General features: G+C 42.9%; 1 protein-coding gene across 24 annotated transcripts in view; it reads right to left on the bottom strand.

The window, feature by feature from the left end:
- UNC13B (unc-13 homolog B) overlaps positions 1-22,192 on the bottom strand; it is a 261,972-nt gene that overhangs the window by 181,377 nt on the left and 58,403 nt on the right. For 22 of the 24 annotated variants that reach the window (XM_070053821.1, XM_070053890.1, XM_070053828.1 and 19 more), the window contains 2 exons: positions 10,865-10,894; positions 6,738-6,837 (listed from right to left, as the gene is read on the bottom strand). In XM_070053821.1, coding sequence (XP_069909922.1) covers positions 6,738-6,837; positions 10,865-10,894 — 130 coding nt within the window. Of the gene's footprint in view, positions 1-4,561; positions 4,629-6,737; positions 6,838-9,250; positions 9,301-10,864; positions 10,895-22,192 lie in introns of all 24 variants that reach the window. The other 2 variants (XM_070053862.1, XM_070053855.1) reach the window with 2 other exon arrangements.

The raw sequence follows: 22,192 nt of genomic DNA, 5'->3' as shown, positions 1-22,192 counted from the left end.
ATAATATGTCCCAGTACTTACAATACATATACCCGGTATACTGGATTAGACACACAATATAGGAACCAATTAAAAAAAAAAAAGATGTATTTATCTGAAAGGCAGAGTTACAGAGAGAGGAGACAGAGAGACAGAGACAGAGAGAGATCTTCCATCCACTGGATCACTCTCCAAATGGCTACAACAGCAGGTCTGGACCAGGCAGAAGCCAGTAGCTTCTCTGGGTCTTCCTCGTAGGTGGCAGGGGACCAAACACCTGGGCCATCATCTGCTGCTTTCCCAGGTGCAACAGCAGGGAGCTGGATTGGAAGTAGAGCAGCGGGACTAGAACCAGTACCCCAAATGGGATACCAACACTACAAGCAGCAGCTTAACACACTGGGGCATAGTGCCAGACCCAGGACTCAATTCTTGTCTCTAAAAACTTCTAAGCTATCTGCAGAGCTATTTAAAGCCACAAAGTACATGACTAAACCCAGCCACACCAAGGTGTTCACAGCAGGGAAACAACTTTGTCACAAACTCAGTTTCTTTAAAAAAAATTATTTATTTATTTGAAAGTTACAACAGAGAAAGAAGGAGGGAAGGAGAGGCAGAGCGAGAGCGAGAGCGAGAGCGAGAGCGAGAGCGAAAGAGAAAGAGAAAGAGAAAGAGAAAGAGAAAGAGAAAGAGAAAGAGAAAGAGAAAGAGAGGTCTTCCATCTGATGTTTCACTCCCCACTGGCCATTACAGCCAGAGCTGCACCAATCCGAAGCTAGGAGCCAGGAGCTTCCTCCAGGTCTCCCACATGGGTGCAGGGGCCAGTCTTGGGCCATCCTCTACTGCTTTCCCAGGCCATAGCAGAGCTCTGGATCAGAAGTGGAGCAGCTGGGGTCTCGAACCAGCGCCCATATGGGATGCCGGTGCTGCAGGTAGCAGCTTTACCCACTATGCCACAGCACTGGCACCAACAAACTCATAGTTTCATTCGGGTAATTAATCAGTCTTGTAAAATATATGTAGGACCTCATAAATCTATCTGATGTATCTTTCATTTAATTTGGGAAAAGAAAAATTGCTTGGGGATACATAAAAAATATTTCCAAAGTAACTCCTAAATAGCATCTCAAGCCAACAGATTAAAGAACACCAGAGGTCATTAATAGTTTGACTTGAGGGGCTGGTGCTGTGGCTTAGCAGATTAAGCTGGTGCCTGCAGTGCTGGTTTCCCACATGGGTGCTGGTTGGAATCCTAGTTGCTCCACTTCTGATCCAGCTCCCTACTAATGCACCTGGGAAAGCAATGAAAGATGGCCCAAGTGCTTGGGCTCTTGCTACCCACATAGGAGACCTGGATGAAGCTCCTGGCTCCTAACTTCAGTCCAGCCCAGCTCTGGCTGTTGCAAACATTTGGGGAGCCAACCAGCCCATAGACTCCCTCTGCCTCTGCCTCTCCTTCTCTGTAACTCTGCCTTTCAAATAAATAAATAAATCTTTAAAAAAAATTTTTGACTTGTAAACATGAAGAAAATCTTGGGTGAGCATGTGGCATAGAAGGTTAAGTGACCACTTGGGATGCCCAGATCTGGGGTGTCTGGGATCCAATCTCAGCTCTCCGTTTTTTGTTTTTGTCTTTTTTTTAAAAGACTTATTTATCCAAAAGGCAGAGTTACAGAGAGAGAGGAGAGACAGAGATCTTCTATCTGCTGTTTCACTCCCCAGATGCCACCCAGGGCTGGGCCAGGCTGAAGCTAGAAACCAGGAATTCTATCTGGGTCTCCCATGTGGGTGGCAGAGACCCAAGCACCTAGACCACTTTCTGCTGCTTTCCCAGGGGCATTAGGAGAAAGCTGGATCAGAAGTGGAGCAGCAGGGGCCAGCACTGTGGCACTGTGGGTAAAGTCACATCTGCAGTGCCAACATCCCACATAGGCACCGGTTTGAGTCCTCGTGGCTCCAATTCCAATCCAGCTTGCTCCCATGGCCTCGGAAATCAGTGGAAGACGGCCCAAGTCCTTGGGCCCCTGCACCCACGTGGGAGACCTGGAAAAAGCTCCTGGCTTCTGGCTTCAGCTCAGCTGAGTTCCAGCCATTGAGATCATTTGGGGAGTGAACCAGCGGATGGAAGGCTTCTCTCTGCCTCTGCCTCTCTAAAGCTCTTTCAGATAAATAAATCTTAAAAAAAAAAAAAAAAAAAAATGTGGACCAGCCTTGACTCGAACCAGCAGTTTAACACCCTATGTCACAATGCTGCCCCCCCCCTCTTTTTTTTTTTTTTTTTTTTTTTAAGATTTCAGTCCCACTTTCCAGCTTCTTGCTAATACACACCCTGGAAGGCAGCAAATAGTGGCTCAAGAATTTGAGTCCCTATCTCTCTTGTGGGTGACCCATTTCAAATTCTGGCTCCTGGCTTTGTCCTGGATTTGGGAAGTGAATCAGCAGACAGATCTCTCTCACTCTCTCTCTCTCTCTTTCTCTCATTTCTCTGTTTTTCAAATGAATAAAAATTTTAATATACAGTCAAATAAAAAGAGTTGCAAAAGAAAAAGAGAAGATGAAAGTCTATTTCTCAAAGAACTCTCTGGGGAGTGAGGCCCAAACAATGAGGTTATTTTCTATAAGAAGTCTCTCATTTCAGGTACATTTGCTTAGCAGGCTCAATTATGCAGAAGCTGACAGGTCTTTTTATAACTCATCCCCAGGGCCCTGGTAAAGTTTCTTCTCTGTTAATTAACTAAATCAAGTGTATAAGTGCATATGTGTATAAAAGACTATGGGCTGGAAAAATTCACATCAATATGTAGAAATGTCCGCTTTGCCTTTTTCTAAAAAAAGATTAATTTGAAAGGCAGAGTTACTGAAAGAGAGACAGAGACAGACAGACAGAGAGATCTTGCATCCTTCTGGTTCACCCCTCAAAGAGCTTCAATGGCTGGAGTTCAGCAGATCTAAAGCCAGGATCCAGGAGCATCTTCCAGGTCTCCCATGTGGGTGCAGGGGTCCAAGCACTTGGGTCATCCTCTGCTGCTTTCCCAGGTGCCCCAGCAGGGAACTACATTGCAATTATAACAACCTGTGCCTTTATGGGATGCCAGCACTGCAGGCAGTGGCTTTACCTGCTAAGCCATAGCACTGGCCCCCCCCTTTGCTCTTAAGAAACGAATAATCTAGTCCTGAAAGTAAGATACAGAAATATTAAAGATAAATAGTATGAGAAATGCCAAAATGAATAGTAAATACTGCTATCAGGGAGAAAGATAGGCAACCAGTAATGGAGTTGCTAGTCTACAAAGGATAGGATAGAAGGAATAAGGAATAAGAAGAACAGAAAGGTAGAGAAAATAGCTAATAAAACCCATGTGGAAAAGGGAAAAGGGGAAAAATTCACACATCTCAATGTGGGAGACAGGGAAGAAAATTCAGGCATATCACAGAAGGGTTGAAAAGGAAGTGTTATAGGACATAGGAAAATAAACACATAAGAATAAAGCTAGCTGTAGGGATGGGAGGCAGCAGATCACAGCGTTTCACATGCTGCAGAAAGCTGTATAGGAAGTAATCATTAGACCTAGCTGGAAGTCAGAGGGGAGCAGGATCTCAAGGTTTATACACCAGAGCTGGAACCACGTGGTAATGTGGCTGAGTTAGTCACCTACCTTGTAGCTTCGAGTAGCCATCCAACTAGCTTACAAGTTTTTGGAGAAAAGAATTGGGTCCTATATTATGTGTCTACCCCAAAGTGCTAGGTATATGGTAAAACTTAAAAAGAAGTATGGGAAGCAATCTTCCATTCTCTGGTTCACTCCTCAAATGTCCACAACAGCCATGACTGAGTCAGGCTAAAGCCAGTAGCTTGGAACTCCATCTGTTCTTCCATGTTGAGGGGCAGGGACCCAAGTACTTCAGCCATCAGTGCTACTTCCCAGGGTGTAAATTAACAGGGAGCTGGACCAGAAACGGAGGAGCCAGGACTTGAACCAGGCACTCTGACATGCGAAGGCATCACAAGTGGTGTTTTCACCATTGCACCAAATGCCCGTTCCCAGTCTGCTTCTTTTTGAAGCTTCAGTTCTGCTTTGGTTTCCATGACACCACCTGGCTCTCCTTCTACCTCTCCCCTCACTCCTTTGTCCCCCTCTTTAAATGCTAGTGCTCTTTAGGCTCTACCCCAGTAGCTTTTCTCACCATATACAATCTCTCTCTAAACTTTCTCATCTCCACCTATAGCTTCAACTGACTTCTTCCCTGAGTGCCAGTTCCAGATTTCTAACTGCTTTTTCTAACTCTCCTATTACCTGCCCTGTAAGAATCCCAAATATAAGCTTGTCCATAATTGATCTCCCATTAACTCTGTCCTTGTGAGTGACATATCACTCACACAATCATGCAAGCAGATCTTTAGGTTCAACTTCCTCAACATCTTCTACACATTTTTTTCTAACTTTCTGTCACTGTCTTAACCTATGCCCCCATAATCCTACCTTTAACCATTATACTAAACCTTCCTAAATGGTATGATAAGCAGCAATTTATGAGGTACTTGAAAAAGTTCATTTAAAATGAAATTAAAAGATAAGCTTACTTTGGTGCAAAAATTTTGAAAACCCATTTTTTTCATAATATTCATTTCCATTGACTTTTTAAAGAACCTGCAAACAAAAATAAATTCATCTTTTATTTCTATTTTCCACAAATTTTCTGAAATTTTTTTTTTTTTTGACAGGCAGAGTGGACAGTGAGAGAGAGAGACAGAAAGAAAGGTCTTCCTTTGCCGTTGGTTCACCCTCCAATGGCCGCCGCGGCCGGCGTGCTGTGGCAGGCGCACCACGCTGATCTGATGGCAGGAGCCAGGTACTTATCCTGGTCTCCCATGGGGTGCAGGGCCCAAGTACTTGGGCCATCCTCCACTGCACTCCCTGGCCACAGCAGAGAGCTGTCCTGGAAGAGGGGCAACCGGGAGAGAATCCAGCGCCCCGACCGGGACTAGAACTTGGTGTGCCGGCGCCGCTAGGCGGAGGATTAGCCTAGTGAGCCGCGGCGCCGGCCCTGAAATATTCTTAAATTAAAAGCCCAGAGAACTGGAATCTTTCCCTACAAAAATAATCATCATCCCTATGTTTCTCTGAGCTGCACTAGAAAACTTGCAAAGTAATTTCAATTTCAAATTCCACAGCAATTTCAATACTTGGTCTCCTTTGATCTCTTTACGCCCACCTCGTACACCCAAAAGGACAAGTACAACCTTGAAGAAAAACAGACCTTTACAGATAAGGAAACTGGCACTGGTGATATTCTATATTTTTCTCCCATTTTCTGCAGAGAAAGAACACTGAAATTTAAGGGGGAAATGGGGAATATCAAGTTTCTAAAGCTATAACTTAAAATCAAAACATACTGGCACCAGTGTCGTGGTGCAGTGGGCTAAGCCACCACAGGTAAAGCCAGCATCCCACATCAGAGCACCAGTTCAAGTCCCAGCTGCTTTGCTTCCAATCCAGCTCCCCAACACATGTGGGAAGGCAGCAGATGAAGGTCCAAGTGCTTGGGCCCCTGCCATCCATGTGAGAGGTATGGATGGAATTTCAGGCTTCTAGGTTCTACCTGGAGCAGCCCTGGCTGTTGTAGTCATTTTGGGGGTAAACCAGCAGATGGAAGATCTCTGTCTCTCCATGTTTCTCTATCACTCTGCCTTCTAAATAAATATTTTTTTAAAAAAATCAAAACATGGGGGCCAGCACCGTGGTATAGTAGATAAAGCCACTGCCTGCAGCACCAGCATCCTAATGCACCTAGGAAAGCAGTGGAAGATGGCCCAAGTCCTTGGGAGAACCCAGTCTCCCAAGGGAGAGCAGTGGAAGATGGCCCAAGTCCTTGGGAGAACCCAGTCTCCCAAGGGAGAGCAGTGGAAGATGGCTCAAGTCCTTGGGAGAACCCAGTCTCCCAAGGGAGAGCAGTGGAAGATGGCTCAAGTCCTTGGGAGAACCCAGTCTCCCAAGGGAGAGCAGTGGAAGATGGCCCAAGTCCTTGGGAGAACCCAGTCTCCCAAGGGAGAGCAGTGGAATATGGCTCAAGTCCAGGTGGGAGACCTGAATGAAGCACCTGGCTCCGGGCTTCAGCCTGGCCCAGACGTGGCCACTTGCAGCCATTTAGAGAGTGAACCAGTGGATTGGAGATCACTCGCTCTCTCTCCCTCTCTGTAACTGTTTTAAATAAATGTTTAAAAAAGATAAAAAATAATTTTGTGCCATTACATACAAAATTTTATCAAGGTTTACTCATTTTAGTTAATTAAATGAATATGGGACATTTTAATCCATAAAGCAAAAGTATTATGAGCACAGAAACATTCATCCTCTAAAGTCAATGACTTAACTACAAAGACAATAGTTCAGGATCTCACATGCATAGCCACATCCTTCAAAAAGATTTCTGAGAACCAAAGAAAATCAAAGTGCTGTTTCAACAGCATGTTAAGAATACTGTAGTAAGTTCTGATTCTGACCAGTGAGAAAATCTGATGAGGTACTCACACTCATCATTCATCTTTTAATTATGAATGCATGAAAGAAAATAACTACAAATGTACCTCACCTACCACAAACGTCACTTATTCCTTGAACTGAAGTTTTCAAAAATATTTAACAGTGTTAGTACATCTTATAAATCTTAGACATACACAAAATCTTTGTTTCCTTTAACACAATGACCTTAGAAAGACTACAGCACAAGCAGGCATGCAGCCGCTGCAAAGTACTTACAACATGAAATCTTGTTCCCAGCAAGGTTGGTCACCACGGACTGCTACGGTTGTGCTCTTCACATTCTGCACTTTCAGGGTCACATACGTGTTAAATTTATCTGACAAAAATGAAAAGTTAAGATTAATAGTACTCAGGTTTGTTATCCATTCTCACATGGCCCTTGGAATATGTCACACCCAAATTAAACTATTACATGTAGAAGAAAAAAATGAAGCCATATATTGTACAATATAGCTTCACTTGAGGCACCATAGAGTTGCATATATTATAAAACTATACACTATCTTCAAGATCATGATATAATATGGTGCTTCTTCCAAATTTTAGGAAATATATTTTATATATGACCTAGAAGACACACACACTGAAAAGCTTCACAAAATACAAGAGTAAACTGATGGGGCCGGCGCTGTGGCTCAGTAGGTTAATCCTCCACCTGTGGTGCTGCCATCCCATATGGGCACTGGTTCTGGTCTCGGCTGCTCCTCTTCCAATCCAGCTCTCTGCTGTGGCCTGGGAAAGCAGTAGAAGATGGCCCAAATCCTTGTGCCCCTGCACCCACGTGGAAGACTGGGAGGAAGCACCTGGCTCCTGGCTTCAGATTAGCACAGCTCTGGCCGTTGTGGCCATTTGAGGAGTGAACCAACAGACGGAAGACATTTCTGTTTCTCCCTCTCACTGTCTGTAACTCTACCTCTCAAATAAATAAATAAAATCTTTAAAAAAAAAAAAAAAAAGAACTGATACACTCAGGGATGGCCTTGTGGCAAAGGTCAAGCAGTCACTTGCCATGCAGGCATCCCATATTGGAGTGCTGGTTTAAATCCTGGTTGTTCCCCTTCCAATCCAGCTTCATGTTAAAGTCCCTGCAAAGACAGCAGATGATGGCCTAAGTATTTGGACCGCTGTCATCTATATGGGAGAACAGAATCGAGCTCTTGGCTCCTTGCTTTGGCCTGGCCCAGTCCTGGATGTTACAGTCATTTGGGGAGTAAGTTAGCAGATAGAGAGTATCTATCTTTCTCTTCCTTTCCCTTTCTCCCTCTCTCTCCATTATGCTGCCTTTCAAATAAATAAATAAATATTTTTTAAAAAGTGATATACTGATGTTTCCTATTCTAATTTAATCTACTAAGATGTTAATTATAACCTACTAAACTTACGTTATAGCCCATCAGGCAGTTTGGAAAAATAAAATGAATTGATGATATAAGAAAGATTTGTAAATCTAATAAGACATAGTAAGAGAACTGTTGACAGGGAAAAGAACTGAGGAGAAATCCACAACAAGGAAGTGGATTTCAAGTTTCATCTAGCTCATTTGGCTCACAGTACAAGTTACATTAAAAAGAAACACCATCAGAGAGTACAGAAAAAGAAACTCTCTAACCTTAGAGTATAAAGGGAGTACTAAGTAAAGGCAATAACCTGGAAACCAAAGCTTGGAAGTCTGACTTGTTGCTTAACACAGCATATTTTGCACTCACTCTTCTACAGTTGCCTCAGCCATTATTAAGGGCACTAATTTTAGGGTTTGCTTTCCTATGTAACAAATTAACCATAGTTTTATAAAATGAAAAAACAGCAAACCATCATTGACTCACAAAATTGGAAAATATTGTTTAAAATTAGAAGATATGGGAAAATGTACCCTGTCATATTTCTAACAGAAGGCAAATCTTCCTTTTAAGTATCATTAGAAATTATGTATTTTATCCTTATCAATATGGCAAGCAAATAATTACACTAAATACCTATGAAGATAAAAGCCCATTCATATGAGAGGAATCCCCATCCATATCCAGCAGCAGCACTGCATATACTGAGCTATTCTGTATAGCCCATGATCTTGGACTCCACTTCCCCATGACCAAGTGTACACAAGTGACAAGACCAGGTATACACACAATCAAAAGCGGCCAATCCAAGGGCTGGTCAAAAGCCAAGACCAATGTGATTCCCTCTCAACGGATTTTAAATAAGGGGTAGAGAGAGGGAGGAAAAATGACAATTGGAGGTGCTAAAACTGGAAGGCCAGGAAAATAAACTCCACGGGAGTAGCTGTCAGATGGACCTGTATAAGATGGGTAAATATAAAAAGCCAGCTGGGAGAGAAAGCAGATTCGGAGAAAGAAGCCCTAACACAGAACCTGTAAAGAGAGAAATAGGCTCAGAAACAGCTGTACTTCCTGCTGCACCAAGTCCGGTTTTTCAGGTTTTCCTGGGTCCCAGGCATGTTCACATTTTGCCAGTAACCCCACCAGCCCCCTCCCCCTTTCCTCAGCTGTAACCAGAATAAGTCTTTGTAACTTGATATTCACAATTAAGGACATGCGTATTAAAATAAGCAGGTGCCATTTTTCATCTTCAGATGGGAAAAGATTAAAGTTTCATAACATTTACATTTGATACAGAAAGTAAATGCTCATGCACTACTGGTATCAGTATAATCTAGTCAAAACTCTCAGAAGGATTTGGCAGTAGCTCTCAAGTTTTTTCAAAATACATACCTTTGACCCAGCAAGTCTTTTCCTGGACTCTAGCACACACGTCTGCAAAACTGGGCCATGATAAATGCCCAGAAACATTCGTCACTTATAATAGCAAAAATATGGAAAAACCTGAACACAGATTAAATAGGGACCTAGGGAACAAGTCTACAGCAAACGTTTGTACAGTATCTCAAAGCATTAGATACAGGAGCTGGCACTGTGGATTAGTAAATTAAGCTTCCGCCTGCGGCGCTGGCATCCCATTTGGGCGCCAGTTAGAGTTCCAGCCGCTCTTCTTCTTATCCAGCTCTCCGCTAATGGCCTGGGAAAGCAGTAGAAGATGGCCCAAGTGCTTGGGCCCCTGCACACCCATGGGAGACTGGAAAGGAGTTCCTGGCTCTGGGCTTCGGATCGGCCCAGCTCTGGCCATTGGGGCCATTTGGGGAGTGAAGCAGCAGATGGAAGACCTCTCTCTCCCTCTCTCTCCCTCTCTCTCTCTTTCTTTCCCCCTCCCCCCCATCTGTAATTCTGCCTCTCAATTAAATAAATAAATCTTTTTAAAAATAATTAGATATACATACAGATTTCATGATGTGTTGGAGAAAAAAGCATGATGTACAAAGGTATGCACAGCATGATCCATTTGTGTATACATACATATACACAAAAAGAGTCTGCGATAATATATCAGAAGTTCAAGTTACTTTTGAGAAGTAGAACTGGGTTGTCCATGAGGAAAGAAGACTAACTTTTTTTTAATGTTTTTTTTTTTATTTTTTATTTTTGACGGGCAGAGTTAACAGTGAGAGAGAGAGAGAGAGAAAGGTCTTCCTTTCCGTTGATTCACCCCCCCCAGGTGGCCGCGTTGCAGCCGGCGCACTGCGATGATCTGAAGCCAGGTGCCAGGTGCTTCCTCCTGGTCTCCCATGCGGGTGCAGGGCCCAAGGACCTGGGCCATCCTCTACTGCACTCCCAGGCCACACCAGAGCGCTGGACTGGAAGAGGGGCAACTGGGACAGAATCCAGCGTCCCAACGGGGGACTAGAACCTGGGGTGCCAGCACCACAGGCGGAGGATTAGCCTATTGAGATGCGGCGCCGGCCAAGAAGACTAACTTTTAACTAGAGATAATAGATACAAACTTCTTTAATGTTTTACAACAATTTTAATTAGTAATTTCATAATTTAGTAAATTAATGATTTAATTTAATCACTAATTTTTTTATTTTTATTTTTTATTTATTTGACAGAGTTAGACAGTGAGAGAGACAAAGGTTTTCCCTCCAATGTTTCATCCCCAAATGGCCACTATGGCCAGAGCTATGCTGATCCGAAGCCAGGAGCAAGGTGCAGGCACCCAAGCACTTGGGCCATCCTCCACTGCCCTCCCGGGCCACAGCAGAGAGTTGGACTGGAAGAGGAGCAACCGGGACTAGAATCTGGCGCCCATGTGGGATGCCAGAGCTGCAGGCAGAGCCACGGCGCCAGCCCCAATTTAATCACTAGTTAAATGGATTAATGAATGTTTAAAAAATTAATGAATTAAGTGAAATTAACAATTTTTAGAGGATTTCTTTTAAGTCACGGCAAGTAAAGGGGAGAAAGGACATAATAACAGAAAGCTGGGCTTACCTGGTGAACCCTGGAATTTGGCTCTTTTAACTGCAAGAAAAAAAAAATACCATAATGAATTTTTGCAAATCGGTTTTACTTAACCAGCACTTCCAGAGCATCAACTATGTACTGACATTAGAGAAAGAATTTGATTTAAATATACTTCTTCATAAAAGAATCTGGGACTTCTGTTCAAAGTTTAAATAGCAGAATTAGAAAAGCCCTTATAAATAAGTCTAATTAATTTCATATCAATATGAAAATCTATGTTCCAGCCTTCTGACAAGGACATAGAGAGCCAAATTACTCTTATAGCAGCCAATGAATTTTCTGTTAGATATCTAAGGTTTAACGTACAAATGTTCCTTATTTTAAAACCCACTGTAGAAACTCCCTCCCTTCAGTTCATGCCACAAAGGAGCACAAGAGAGATTTAGACAGCAACTCTTACAACAGGAGTGAAAAATAACTTCCTCCTGAGAACATGGAGGACCTCTTGTTAAAATGACCACAAACAAAAGAATTTCCAGAAAATCAGAATCCCACACTGGGACTGCACACACCAGCTCACAGGAAAGGTCAAAGGCCATACATGCAGGAGAACTCCCAAATTCCAAAAAGCACCAAATATCAATAAATGAAGATTAGGTCTAAGTGTCATGGGGGGAGGGAGGAGATAAAAGGAAACCCCAAATGCAATGCCTGTTAAAGAAACTTAAAAGTATAGATCTGGGCTGGCTGTGGCTCACTAGGCTAATCTTCCACCTACTGCGCCGGCACCCCGGGTTCTAGTCCCGGTCGGGCGCCGGTTTCTTTCCTGGTTGCTCCTCTTCCAGTCCAGCTCTCTGCTGTGGCCCAGGAATGCAGTGGAGGATGGCCCAGGTCCTTGGGCGCTGCACCCGCATGGGAGACCAGGAGAAGCACCTGGCTCCTGGCTTTGGATCGGCACAGCACACCGGCCACAACGCACTGGCCGTAGCGGCCATTTTGGGGGGGGGGGTGAACCAATGGAAAAAGGAAGACCTTTCTCTCTCTGTCTCTCTCTCTCTCTAACTCTGCCTGTCAAAAAAAAAAAAAAAAAAAAAAAAAAAAAGTATAGCTCTGCCATCCTCCTCTTCATTATAAATGAAAGTCTCACCTTAGCTGACATCAAGCCCTGCTTAACTCTCTGAAGCAATGACTGCACAGTGTCTTTTAAAAGCCTCCCTCCGTTTTCAGGCAGCACGTACTGCTAAGACTTTCTATTGGGTCAAAATATGTCCTATGCAATCTCACGTCAATTCACATCCTCTTCTAAAATAATTGTTCTTCTTCATAAGCAGAAAGTACACATCTTTCTGAATAGCCTAGCTAACACTATCTTAAAAATATTAAGATTTTCAATTACTAACTGAACAATAAGCATAAATCTGACATTATGCTAGTCAACAACACAACAATGGTTCAGGGCCAGGGCTGTGGCGTAGCGGGTAAAGCCACCGCCTGCGACTTTGGCATCCTATGTGGGAGCTGGCTTAAGCCCCGACTGCTCCACTACTAATGTGCCGGGGAGGGCACTGTGAATCTCAAACTTCAACATGCATCAGCACCATCTGGGGAGTTGTTACACACAAACTGTGCAGCAACGGGAGGCCCGGCTGCTCTATTTTTTTTTTTTTTAATTGAACAGGCAGAGTTAGAGAGAAAGAGACAAGAGAGAAAGGTCTTCCTTCTGTTGGTTCACCCCCCAAATGGCTGCCACGGCCAGCGTGCTGCGCTGATCCGAAGCCAGGAGCCAGGTGCTGTTTCCTGGTCTCCCACATGGGTGCAGGAGCCCAAGCACCAGGGTCGTCCTCCACTGCCTTCCTGGGCCACAGCAGAGAGCTGGACTGGAAGAGGAGCAACTGGGACTAGAACCAGCGCCCATATGGGATTCCGGCGCCATAGGCAGATGATTAACCAAGTGAGCCACGGCGCCAGCCCCCGGCTGCTCTATTTCTAATCCAGCTTCCTGCTAAAGTACCTGGGAAAGCAGCAGAAGGTGATCCAAGTGCTTAGGTCCCTGACATCAATGTGGGAGACCAGGGTGGAGTCTCAAACACCTGGCTTCAGCCTGACCCAGCCCCAGTCATTGCAGGAGTGAACCAGAGGATGGATGATCTCTTTATCTGTCACTCCTCCTTTCAAATAAATAAATCTTTTTTAAAAAGAAACAAACACACAAACTGCAGGATTTAGCAGAGTGCAGTGGGGCCTGGGAATCTGAATTTCTAAAAGACCCCAAGAGATTTGATTGACATTTAGTGAGTAGTGAATACACATTTCTACACAAATAGTTTTACATAAATGGTCACAGTAACTTTAGTCATAGTAGTCAAAACCTGGAAAGTACTCAAATGTTCTGATCAACTGGTGAATGAACAAAAGATCTGTGGCATCCCTATCCAATGGTAAGGTACTCAACAATAAAGAATCACTGGTACAGACAACACATGTGCATCTGAAATGTAAAATATACTAAATGAAAGAAGCTACACACAAAAACCACACACTCCATGATTCTATAGGATATGTTAGAAAAGGCAAAGCATAATATGAAGTAGATCAGTGCAAAGGAACACAGGGGAACTTTTGGGGGTGGTGGCATTGTTTTGTAACTAAACTAGTATTTACAGGACTGTATTTGTCAAAACTCAAAGAACACACTTAAGATTGATAAGTGTTAGTGCATATAAATTACATCTCAATACAGATGATCAAAACAAAACTCCTAGCAATCACACACATGGAAAGTTATTTCACAAATTCCAGATGTAGAAGGTATGTATCAGGTAATCAACTGAAGCAATATCTGTAACAGTAAAAGATTAGAGAATGGACTGAATGTTAAAATACATGTAATTTCACTATAAAACTGTACAGTATCTATTTATTAAGTAAGCTATTTACTAATATACTATCAGATAAAAATAAGTAATAGTCTTTATAATAGCTTTTTTAAAAAAAAAAAAAGGAGGTAAATATATGGCACAGTGATTAACATGCTGCGTGCAACACCTACATCCCACATCAGAGTGACTGGGTTCAAGTCCTGGCTCTGCTTCCAATTCCAGTTTCCTGCTAATGTGCCTAGGAAGGGAGAAGATGGCCCAAATACTTGGGCCCTTACCACCCATGTGGAAGACCTGAATGGAGTTTTGGGCTCCTGACTTTAGCCTAGACCACCCTGGCCACTGCGACCATTTAGGGAGTGAACCAATGGATGGAAAATCCTGGCTTTGGCCAAGCCCAGCCCTGGCTGCTGCAGGTATTTGGAGGAATGAACAGCAAATGGAAGATCTGTTTTTCTGCCTTTCAAATAAAAATGAAAAATAAATTCAAATGAGAAACTGGTAATGATGAGTTAGTTATTCATACAGAAAATGATTAAACCCTTACCTCACGCTAGCACAAACATGAATTATAAATGGATTAAAAACCAACATGACAACTTTAAAACTTCCAGGGAGCTGGCACTGTGGTGTAGCAGGTAAAGTTGCCGCCTGCAGTACCAGCATCCCATATGCGCACTGGTTCAAGTCCCAGCTGCTCCTCTTCATATCCAGCTCTCTGCTATGGCCTGGGAAAGCAGTGGAGGATTGCCCAAGTGTTTGGGCCCCTGTATCCGCATAGGAGACCCAGGTCTCCCACATGGGTGGCTGCGGTCCAAGTACCTGGACCATCTGCTGCCTCCCCAGGCCATAGCTGAGAGCTGCATTGAAAGTGGAGCAGCCCAGAATCAGCCCTTAAGGCATTCAGATCTGGCTAAAAAGCCCATGAGAACATTTCAGGAATGGAAAGCCAAGACACTGGCAAGAAGTGGCCTACATAAAAGACCTCTGTGAGTGAAATCCCAGTGGAAAGAAGGGGGCATCAAATAAGGAGGTATCTTTCTGTGAAGGGAGGGGAGAACTTCTGCTTTACTTATGGTCCTTTCTAAATAATGAAGGAGTTTATGGACTCAAAAGGCTTCCATAGCCTTGGAAGCTCATGACAAGAGCCTCAGGTATTCACAGATGTCATAAATAAGAGTGTCAGTAGTTAAATCAACAAGAGGAGTCACTGTGCCCTTGCTCCCCATGTAGGACCTCTGTGCTTAATGGGTTGTACTATGAAAATTAACGGTAAAACTTGTCTTCAAACAGTACTTTATACTTTGTGTGCCTGTGTGGGTGCAAACTGTTGAAATCTTTACTTAATATAGAGTTGGTCTTCTGTATATAATTAAAAATGAATGCTAATTAAGAATGGGATGGGAGAGGAAGTGGGAGAAGAGTGGGGGTGGGAGGGTAGGTATTGAGGGAAGAACTACTATACTCCAAAAGCTGTACCTATGAAATTTATATTAAATGAAAGCTTTCTAAAAACAAATATGGCAAAATAGTAATTTAACCCAGGTGTTGATTATATGATCGATTGCTCTATATAGGCTTGTTCAAACTTTTCTATGTCTGAAAATTTGTCATAAGAGAAAAAAATAAACAAAAATTTTAAAAGAAAGGAAAGAAAGTGGAGCAGCCAGGATACAAACAGGCACTCATATAGGATCTGTGTCACAGGCCATGGCTTAACCCACTGTGTCACAATGGCAGTCTCCACAGTTCTTATTTGTCTCTGACAATCCCTCTATTCGATAACTTCTGTTGAACACCAAGAACTCATTCAGTAAAAATGTCCACATTAGTGGCAGAAATGTAACAGGAAAAAGGCTCAGCTTTTTAATTAATAAAATCTCATATCAGTTGCAATTAAATGACACATCTTAGGTGCTTTTACATTTGAGGCAACAAAGAGTCAGTGAGGAACACAGATCTACATTAGGATCATAGGAACCTTGCACCAACAGTTACAAGGATAATTGCTAAGATTTTGGTGAGGGTTTTAACTAATCAAAACTATAACAGAATTGCATCTTATATGGGGTTAGGTTCTACACAGAGAATGCAGGAAATTACATGTAGGCATGATTCTGCACTGTATGACATGCCGTACTAGAATATAGCTTTGGTTACACAAAGCAAAAGCTATGTATTTCATGGCTCTCATTCACCACAAGGAGGTGCTCACATTATGAGAAGCACCAGGGACTGATTCATGTTCCATTCTCAATATGTTTGACAATCTTAGTTATTCTGAGTCTTGAATGGATTAAATTCTTTGAATCAGGACAACAGGAGCACCCATATTTCCTTTTCGTAAGTGGTCTTCTTCCAACGGATCTCGATTTACATGAAATAAAGATTTTGAAGACTAAAATCAAATAATAATTATAGCAGCTATCTTAAATCCTATTTGCTTTTGCCATCTCTTGAATATTTTTTCAAGTTTTCTAAAATATGAACATATGTTAACTGTTTTTGGTTATTAGCATTAGAATTATCTGTTTCAGTGAACACCTGGTGAAAGGAAGAACCTATCTCAGTATAGAGATTAAAAATGTCAGATACTGAGGCAGTATTGTGGCACAGCAGGTTAAGCCCTGCCTACAACACCTGACTCCCATATCATAGCACCAGTTCAAGTCTTAACTGCTCAACTTCTGATCCAGCTATCTGCTGATGTGCCTGGGAAAGCAGTCAAAGATGGTGGAAGTCGTTGGGTCCCTGTACACACAATAAGACACCCAAATGGAATTCTAGGCTCCTGATTTTGGCCTGGCCCAGCCCTGGCCACTGTAACCATTTGAGGAGTGAAACAGCAGATGAACATCTCTTTCTCTCTCCCTTCTTCTATCACTCCATTGTGGTAAGAGCATATGCATGGTATGATTTTGATTTTTTTTTTAATTTGATGAAACTTGCTTTATGGCTTAGCATGTGCTCTAACATAAAGTTCCACATACTGGTGAGAAGAATGTGTATTCTGCAACTCTAGGGTGAAAAGTTCTGTAAATATCTGTTAGGACCATTTGGTCGATAGTGTCAATTAACTCTGCTGTTTCCCTGATGATTTTCTGTCTGGTTGATCTGTCCACTGCTGAAAGTGGGATACTGAAGTTCCCCATTACTTTTGTATTGGAGTCTATGTCTCCCTTTAGATGCCTTAACATTTCTTTTAAATAGCCAGGTGCCCTGTAATTAGGTGCATATACAACTATATTAGTTACATCTTCCCGTTGAAGTAATCCCTTAATCATTATATAGTGGCCTTCTTTGTCTCTTAACAGTTTTTGTGTTACAGTCTATTTTGTCTGATATTAGGATGACTACACTAGGTCTTTTTTGGTTTCTGTTAGCATGGAATATCCTTTTCCATCCTTTCACTTTCAGTCTGTGTGCATTTTTGTTTGTGAAATGTGTTTCTTGTAGCCAGCAAATAGATGGGTTTTCTTTTTTAATCCATTCAGCCAGTCTGTATCTTTTAACTGGAGAGTTGAGGTCATTTACATTCAAGGTGACTATTGATAAGTAACGACTTTGTCCTGCTAGTTTTCCATAAACATTTCCATTTTTTACTTTGGATTTCCTTTATACTTTTACTGGGCAATTTTCTGTCTTCACCTCTTTCATAATGATGTTCCTGTTTCTGTGTATAGCACACCCTTGAGCATCTTTTGTAGGGCTGGGCGAGTAGTTACAAATTCTTTCAATTTCTGTTTGTTATGGAAGATCTTTATTTCACCCTCATTCTTAAATGAAAGCTTTGCAGGGCACAGTAATCTGGGTTGACAGTTTTTTTTTTTCCTCTGTAGGGTTTCTGATGAGAAGTCTGCAGTAAGTCTAATTGGGTTCCCTCTGAATGTAATTTGGCAGTTCTCTCATGCACATTTTAAGATCTTCTTTTATGTTTCACTGTGGAGAGCTTTACTACAATGTGTAGTGGTGAATATCTCTTCTGGTATTGTCTACTGGGAATTCTGTGTACTTCCTGTACTTGGAAGTCTTTCTTTCTCCAGATTGGCGAAGTTTTCTGTTATTTCATTAAGAAGGCCTTCTAATCCTTTCTCTTTCCATGCTTTCAGAACTCCTAAGACCCATATGTTGGGTCATTTAATAGTATCTTGTAAATTTTCAACGTTTAATTTTCTAATTTCTTCTTTTCTTTGGTCTGACTGTAAAATTTCCAGAAGTTTGTCTTCTAGTTCTGATATTCTTTCTTCTGTCTCACCTATTCTGTTATTAAGGCTTTCCACTGCATTTTTTATTTGATCTATAGAATTCTTCATTTCTAGTATTTCATTCTGACTTCTCTTAGTATCTCAATTTCATGGGAAAACTTCATTTAGTTTGTGAATTTGCTTCTGATTGCTTCTAAGTAGTCTGACGATTAATTTTCTGAGATCCATTTCTGGCATATCTGCTTTCTCTTCATCTTCCCCTACTACTATTGAAGTGTGGTAGGGTTCCTTTGGGGGACTCATTGTGTCTTCCTTATTCTCATTTAGTGTTCTTCCTTTGCCTTTTGGCATTTGTGTGTGGGGTTTTTTTTTTTTTTTTTGGGGGGGGGGGCAGTTGCTTTTCTGTGGTGACTTCCTGTGAGAACGGTTTCCTCTGTTATGAGCTGCTATGGGTCTGTGCATTGCCAGTGGGTATGTGGGTCCCGCCTACTGGAGCCTGGCTCACTTCTCAGTGATGGTGGAGGTGAGTATTAGCTCGAGTGTCAGGGCCCCACCTTCTGGTCCACAGTTCACTTTTCAATGGTGATGGGAGCGGTTACAAGCTTCCAATAGATAGAGCTTCCCCCTGGTCCCCCAGGAGCCAGAGCTTCCGCCGTTTCTCTCTCCCCTCTCTCTCAGCTCATCTTTAGAGTTTTCTCAGCTTATTAAATCTACAGATGGGGGGGGGGGCAGTATTGTGGCATAGGGGGTTAAGCTGCAGCCTGCAACACTGCCACCACCCGATAGGGGCTCCAGTTTGAGACCCAGCTGCTCCACTTCCGATCCAACTCCCTACTGGTGCACTTGGGAAAACATCAGAAGATGGCCCAAGTGCTTGGGCCCCTGCACCCACGTGGGATACCTGGAGGAAGCTCCAGAATCCTGGCTTAGGCCTGGTACAGCTCTGGCCATTGCAGTCATTTTGGGGAGTGAACTAGCAGATTATCATTCTCTCTTTCTCTCTGTAATTCTGCCTTTTGAATAAAGAAAAATCTTTTTAAAAAAAAATCTACAGATGTATGCCTTTTACCAAATTTGTAAAGTTTTCTTTGAATACTTCTTCAACTGTATTTTCTTACTCCTCTAGTTCTGGCATTACGGCAACATGAATCTTTTATTACAATAACCCAGGCCTCTGAGGTTCTTTTTTTGGTCTATTTTCTCTGTTGTCCAAACTGAGTAATCTCAATTCTCCTATCTTCAAGTTCACCAATTCCCCATTCTTTCTTCTCCATCGCACTATTAAGCACATTGAGTTTTATTTGCTTTTTCATTGTTTTTTAGTTCTAAAATTTCTACTTGGTTCTCTTTATCTTCTACTTCTTTGCCATTACTATCTTGCCTTTTTTATGTGTGCAACTGTTCACTGAAGCATTTTTATAGTGGCAGTTGTAGTTCACTCCTGTGTTGACACCCACTGATGGTCTTATCTCAGCTGAGATTGTCCTGGTTCTTGTTATGGAGAGTGATTTTTCTATTGCATAGTAGTTATTTTAGGTGTTATGAGACTCTTAATCTTGTTTAAGTCTTCTACTTCAGCAAGCCCTGTAACTCATCACTGTGAGGTAGAGGTAAAAATCTACTCAGCCTCCTTAAACATCTTTGCAGGAGATGGGGACCACATTATAATTGATGGAAGCAGGATTTCAGACTCCTCACTAGATCTCTGCAATGCTACCCTGGCTAGAAGGCAAAAGAATGCCTAGCTACTGCTCCCTATGTGGCCTCCACTGATACTGCAGGGAAAAGAGTCTTTATTAAGAGGGGATGACATGGCCAGCGCCGCGGCTCACTAGGCTAATCCTCCGCCTTGCGGTGCCGGCACACCGGGTTCTAGTCCCGGTCGGGGCGCCGGATTCTGTCCCGGTTGCCCCTCTTCCAGGCCAGCTCTCTGCTGTGGCCCGGGAGTGCAGTGGAGGATGGCCCAGGTGCTTGGGCCCTGCACCCCATGGGAGACCAGGATAAGTATCTGGCTCCTGCCATCGGATCAGCGCGGTGCGCCGGCCGCAGCGCACCAGCCGTGGTGGCCATTGGAGGGTGAATCAACAGCAAAGGAAGACCTTTCTCTCTGTCTCTCTCTCTCACTGTCCACTCTGCCTGTCAAAAAATAAAAATAAAAAATAAAATAAAATAAAAAGAGGGGATGATAGTGGCTGGTGCTATGGCATAGCAGGTAAAGCTGCTGCCTGCAGTGCCAGCATCCCATATGGGCCCCAGTTCAAGTCCCAGCTGCTCCACTTCCAATCCAGCTCTCTGCTATGCCCTGGGAAAGCAGCAGAAGATGGTCCAAGTCCTTGGGCCCCTGCACCCACAGGGGAGACCTTGAAGAAGTTCCTGGCTCCTGGCTTCAGATCAGCCCAGCTCCAGCCATTTCAGCCATTTGGAAAGTGAACCAGTGGATGGAAGATCTCCTCTCCACCCCTCCCCCCACCCCCGCCTCTGCCTTTCTGTAACTCTGCCTTTCAAATAAATAAATCTTAAAAAAAAAAAAATAGAAAAGAAAGTTTCAACTTCCCACTCAACAAACCCTGACCCTAATCCAGCAGAGGAGGAGGAAGGGGAACCCCATCAACTCTGTGTGGAAGGATGGCAGTTGAGGATCCTCACATGGTATTCAATGATACTGTCTTGGGAGGAGGAGGAGTGGGATTCAGCCCTTGCTCTTCACTTAATCTCTTATCCCATCCATGTCAAGTGGAGGGCTTCTCAGAATGGCAAGGCGAGGGGGCATGGATTGCCACACTTCACTACCCACTTTACCAACAGGGGTTAGTAAAGAGGTGGAGCCAAAGTCCTTGGAATTTCCAGCTTCCAGTTTCTCTAATATCCTTGCTATAAGGGCAAGAAGAAAACATAGGGAATTCACTACCACATCATTACTCAGGTACTGAGATCCATAACTGTTCTTCTACCTTCTCTGGGCCTTTCAGAATCTTCCTGTGTTTTATATAAATAATGCAATATTTTTTGCTGTATTTAGCAAATACTCCGTCTTGGTACAGAACCAAGTAGTTTTTATCAGGTTAAGAAAACCCCCTTTTGGGCTGGCACTGTGGCTCACTTGGTTAATCCTCCGCCTGCAGCACCGGCATCCCATGTGGGCACCGCGTTCTATTCCCTGCTGCTCCTCTTCTAGTCCAGCTCTCTACTGTGGCCCGAGAGGGTAGTAGAGGATGGCCCAAGTGCTTGGGCCCCTGCACCCGCATGGGAGACCAGGAAGAAGCACCTTGCTTCTGACTCTGATCGGCACTGCGCCAGCAGTAGCAGCCATTTGGGGAGTGAACCAACAGAAGCAAGACCTTTCTGTCTCTCTAACTACCTGTCAAATAAATTTTAAAAAATCAAAAATTTAAAAAAAAAGAAACTCCCTTTTGCATTTACTATGAGTTTTTATCATGAATGCTCATTATTGGAATGTTCTAGCATGTTTCCTCTTTAGTGTGTTAATTCATTAACAGATTTTCAGATGATGAACTACTCTTCCATTTCTGAAATAAGCTTACCTTGGTAATGATGCATTATTCATTTATGCAAAGCTAAATTAATTTTGATGATGTCATTAGGACTTTAGCTCCTCTATTTTTTAATATTTATTTATTTATTTATTATTGGAAAGGCAGAGAGAGGTCCTCCATTTCTTGGTTCACTCCCCAAATGACCACAACTGAACCAGTCTGAAGCTAGGAGCTTCCTCTAAGGTTTCCTATGTGAGTGCAGGGGCCCAAGCACTTGTGCCATCCTCTGCTGCCCTCCCAGGTGCATTAGCAGGTAGCTGGATAGGAAGCAGAGCAGCCAGGACTTGAACTGGTACCTATATGGGATGCTAGAACTGCAGGCAGCAGCTTTACCCACTAAGCCACAATGCCAGCCCCTAGCTCCTCTATTTAGGCTTGAAAACTTCTTTCTCAAAATGTTGTTGTACTCAAATAGTATTTTACACTTTGTGTTTCTGTGTGGGAGCAAAATGTGGAAATCTTTACTTAACATACACTAAATTGATCTTCTGTATATAAAGATAATTGAAAATTAATCGTGATGTGAAGGGGAAGGGGAGAGGGAGTGGGAGAGGGGAGCGTTGTGGGTGGGAGGGAAGATACGGGGGGGAGGAGGCTATTGTGGTCCTTAAGCTGTACTTTGGAAATTTATGCTCATTAAATAAAAATTTAAAAAAAATAAGTACAAAAAATATTATTGCCTGTTTATATCAATATTGAATTACCAGTATCACAAAT

The sequence above is a fragment of the Oryctolagus cuniculus genome, chromosome 1 (assembly GCF_964237555.1).
Source record: "Oryctolagus cuniculus chromosome 1, mOryCun1.1, whole genome shotgun sequence".
NCBI classification, from domain to species: Eukaryota; Metazoa; Chordata; class Mammalia; order Lagomorpha; family Leporidae; genus Oryctolagus; species Oryctolagus cuniculus.
This window is presented reverse-complemented; position numbering and strand designations above follow the sequence as displayed.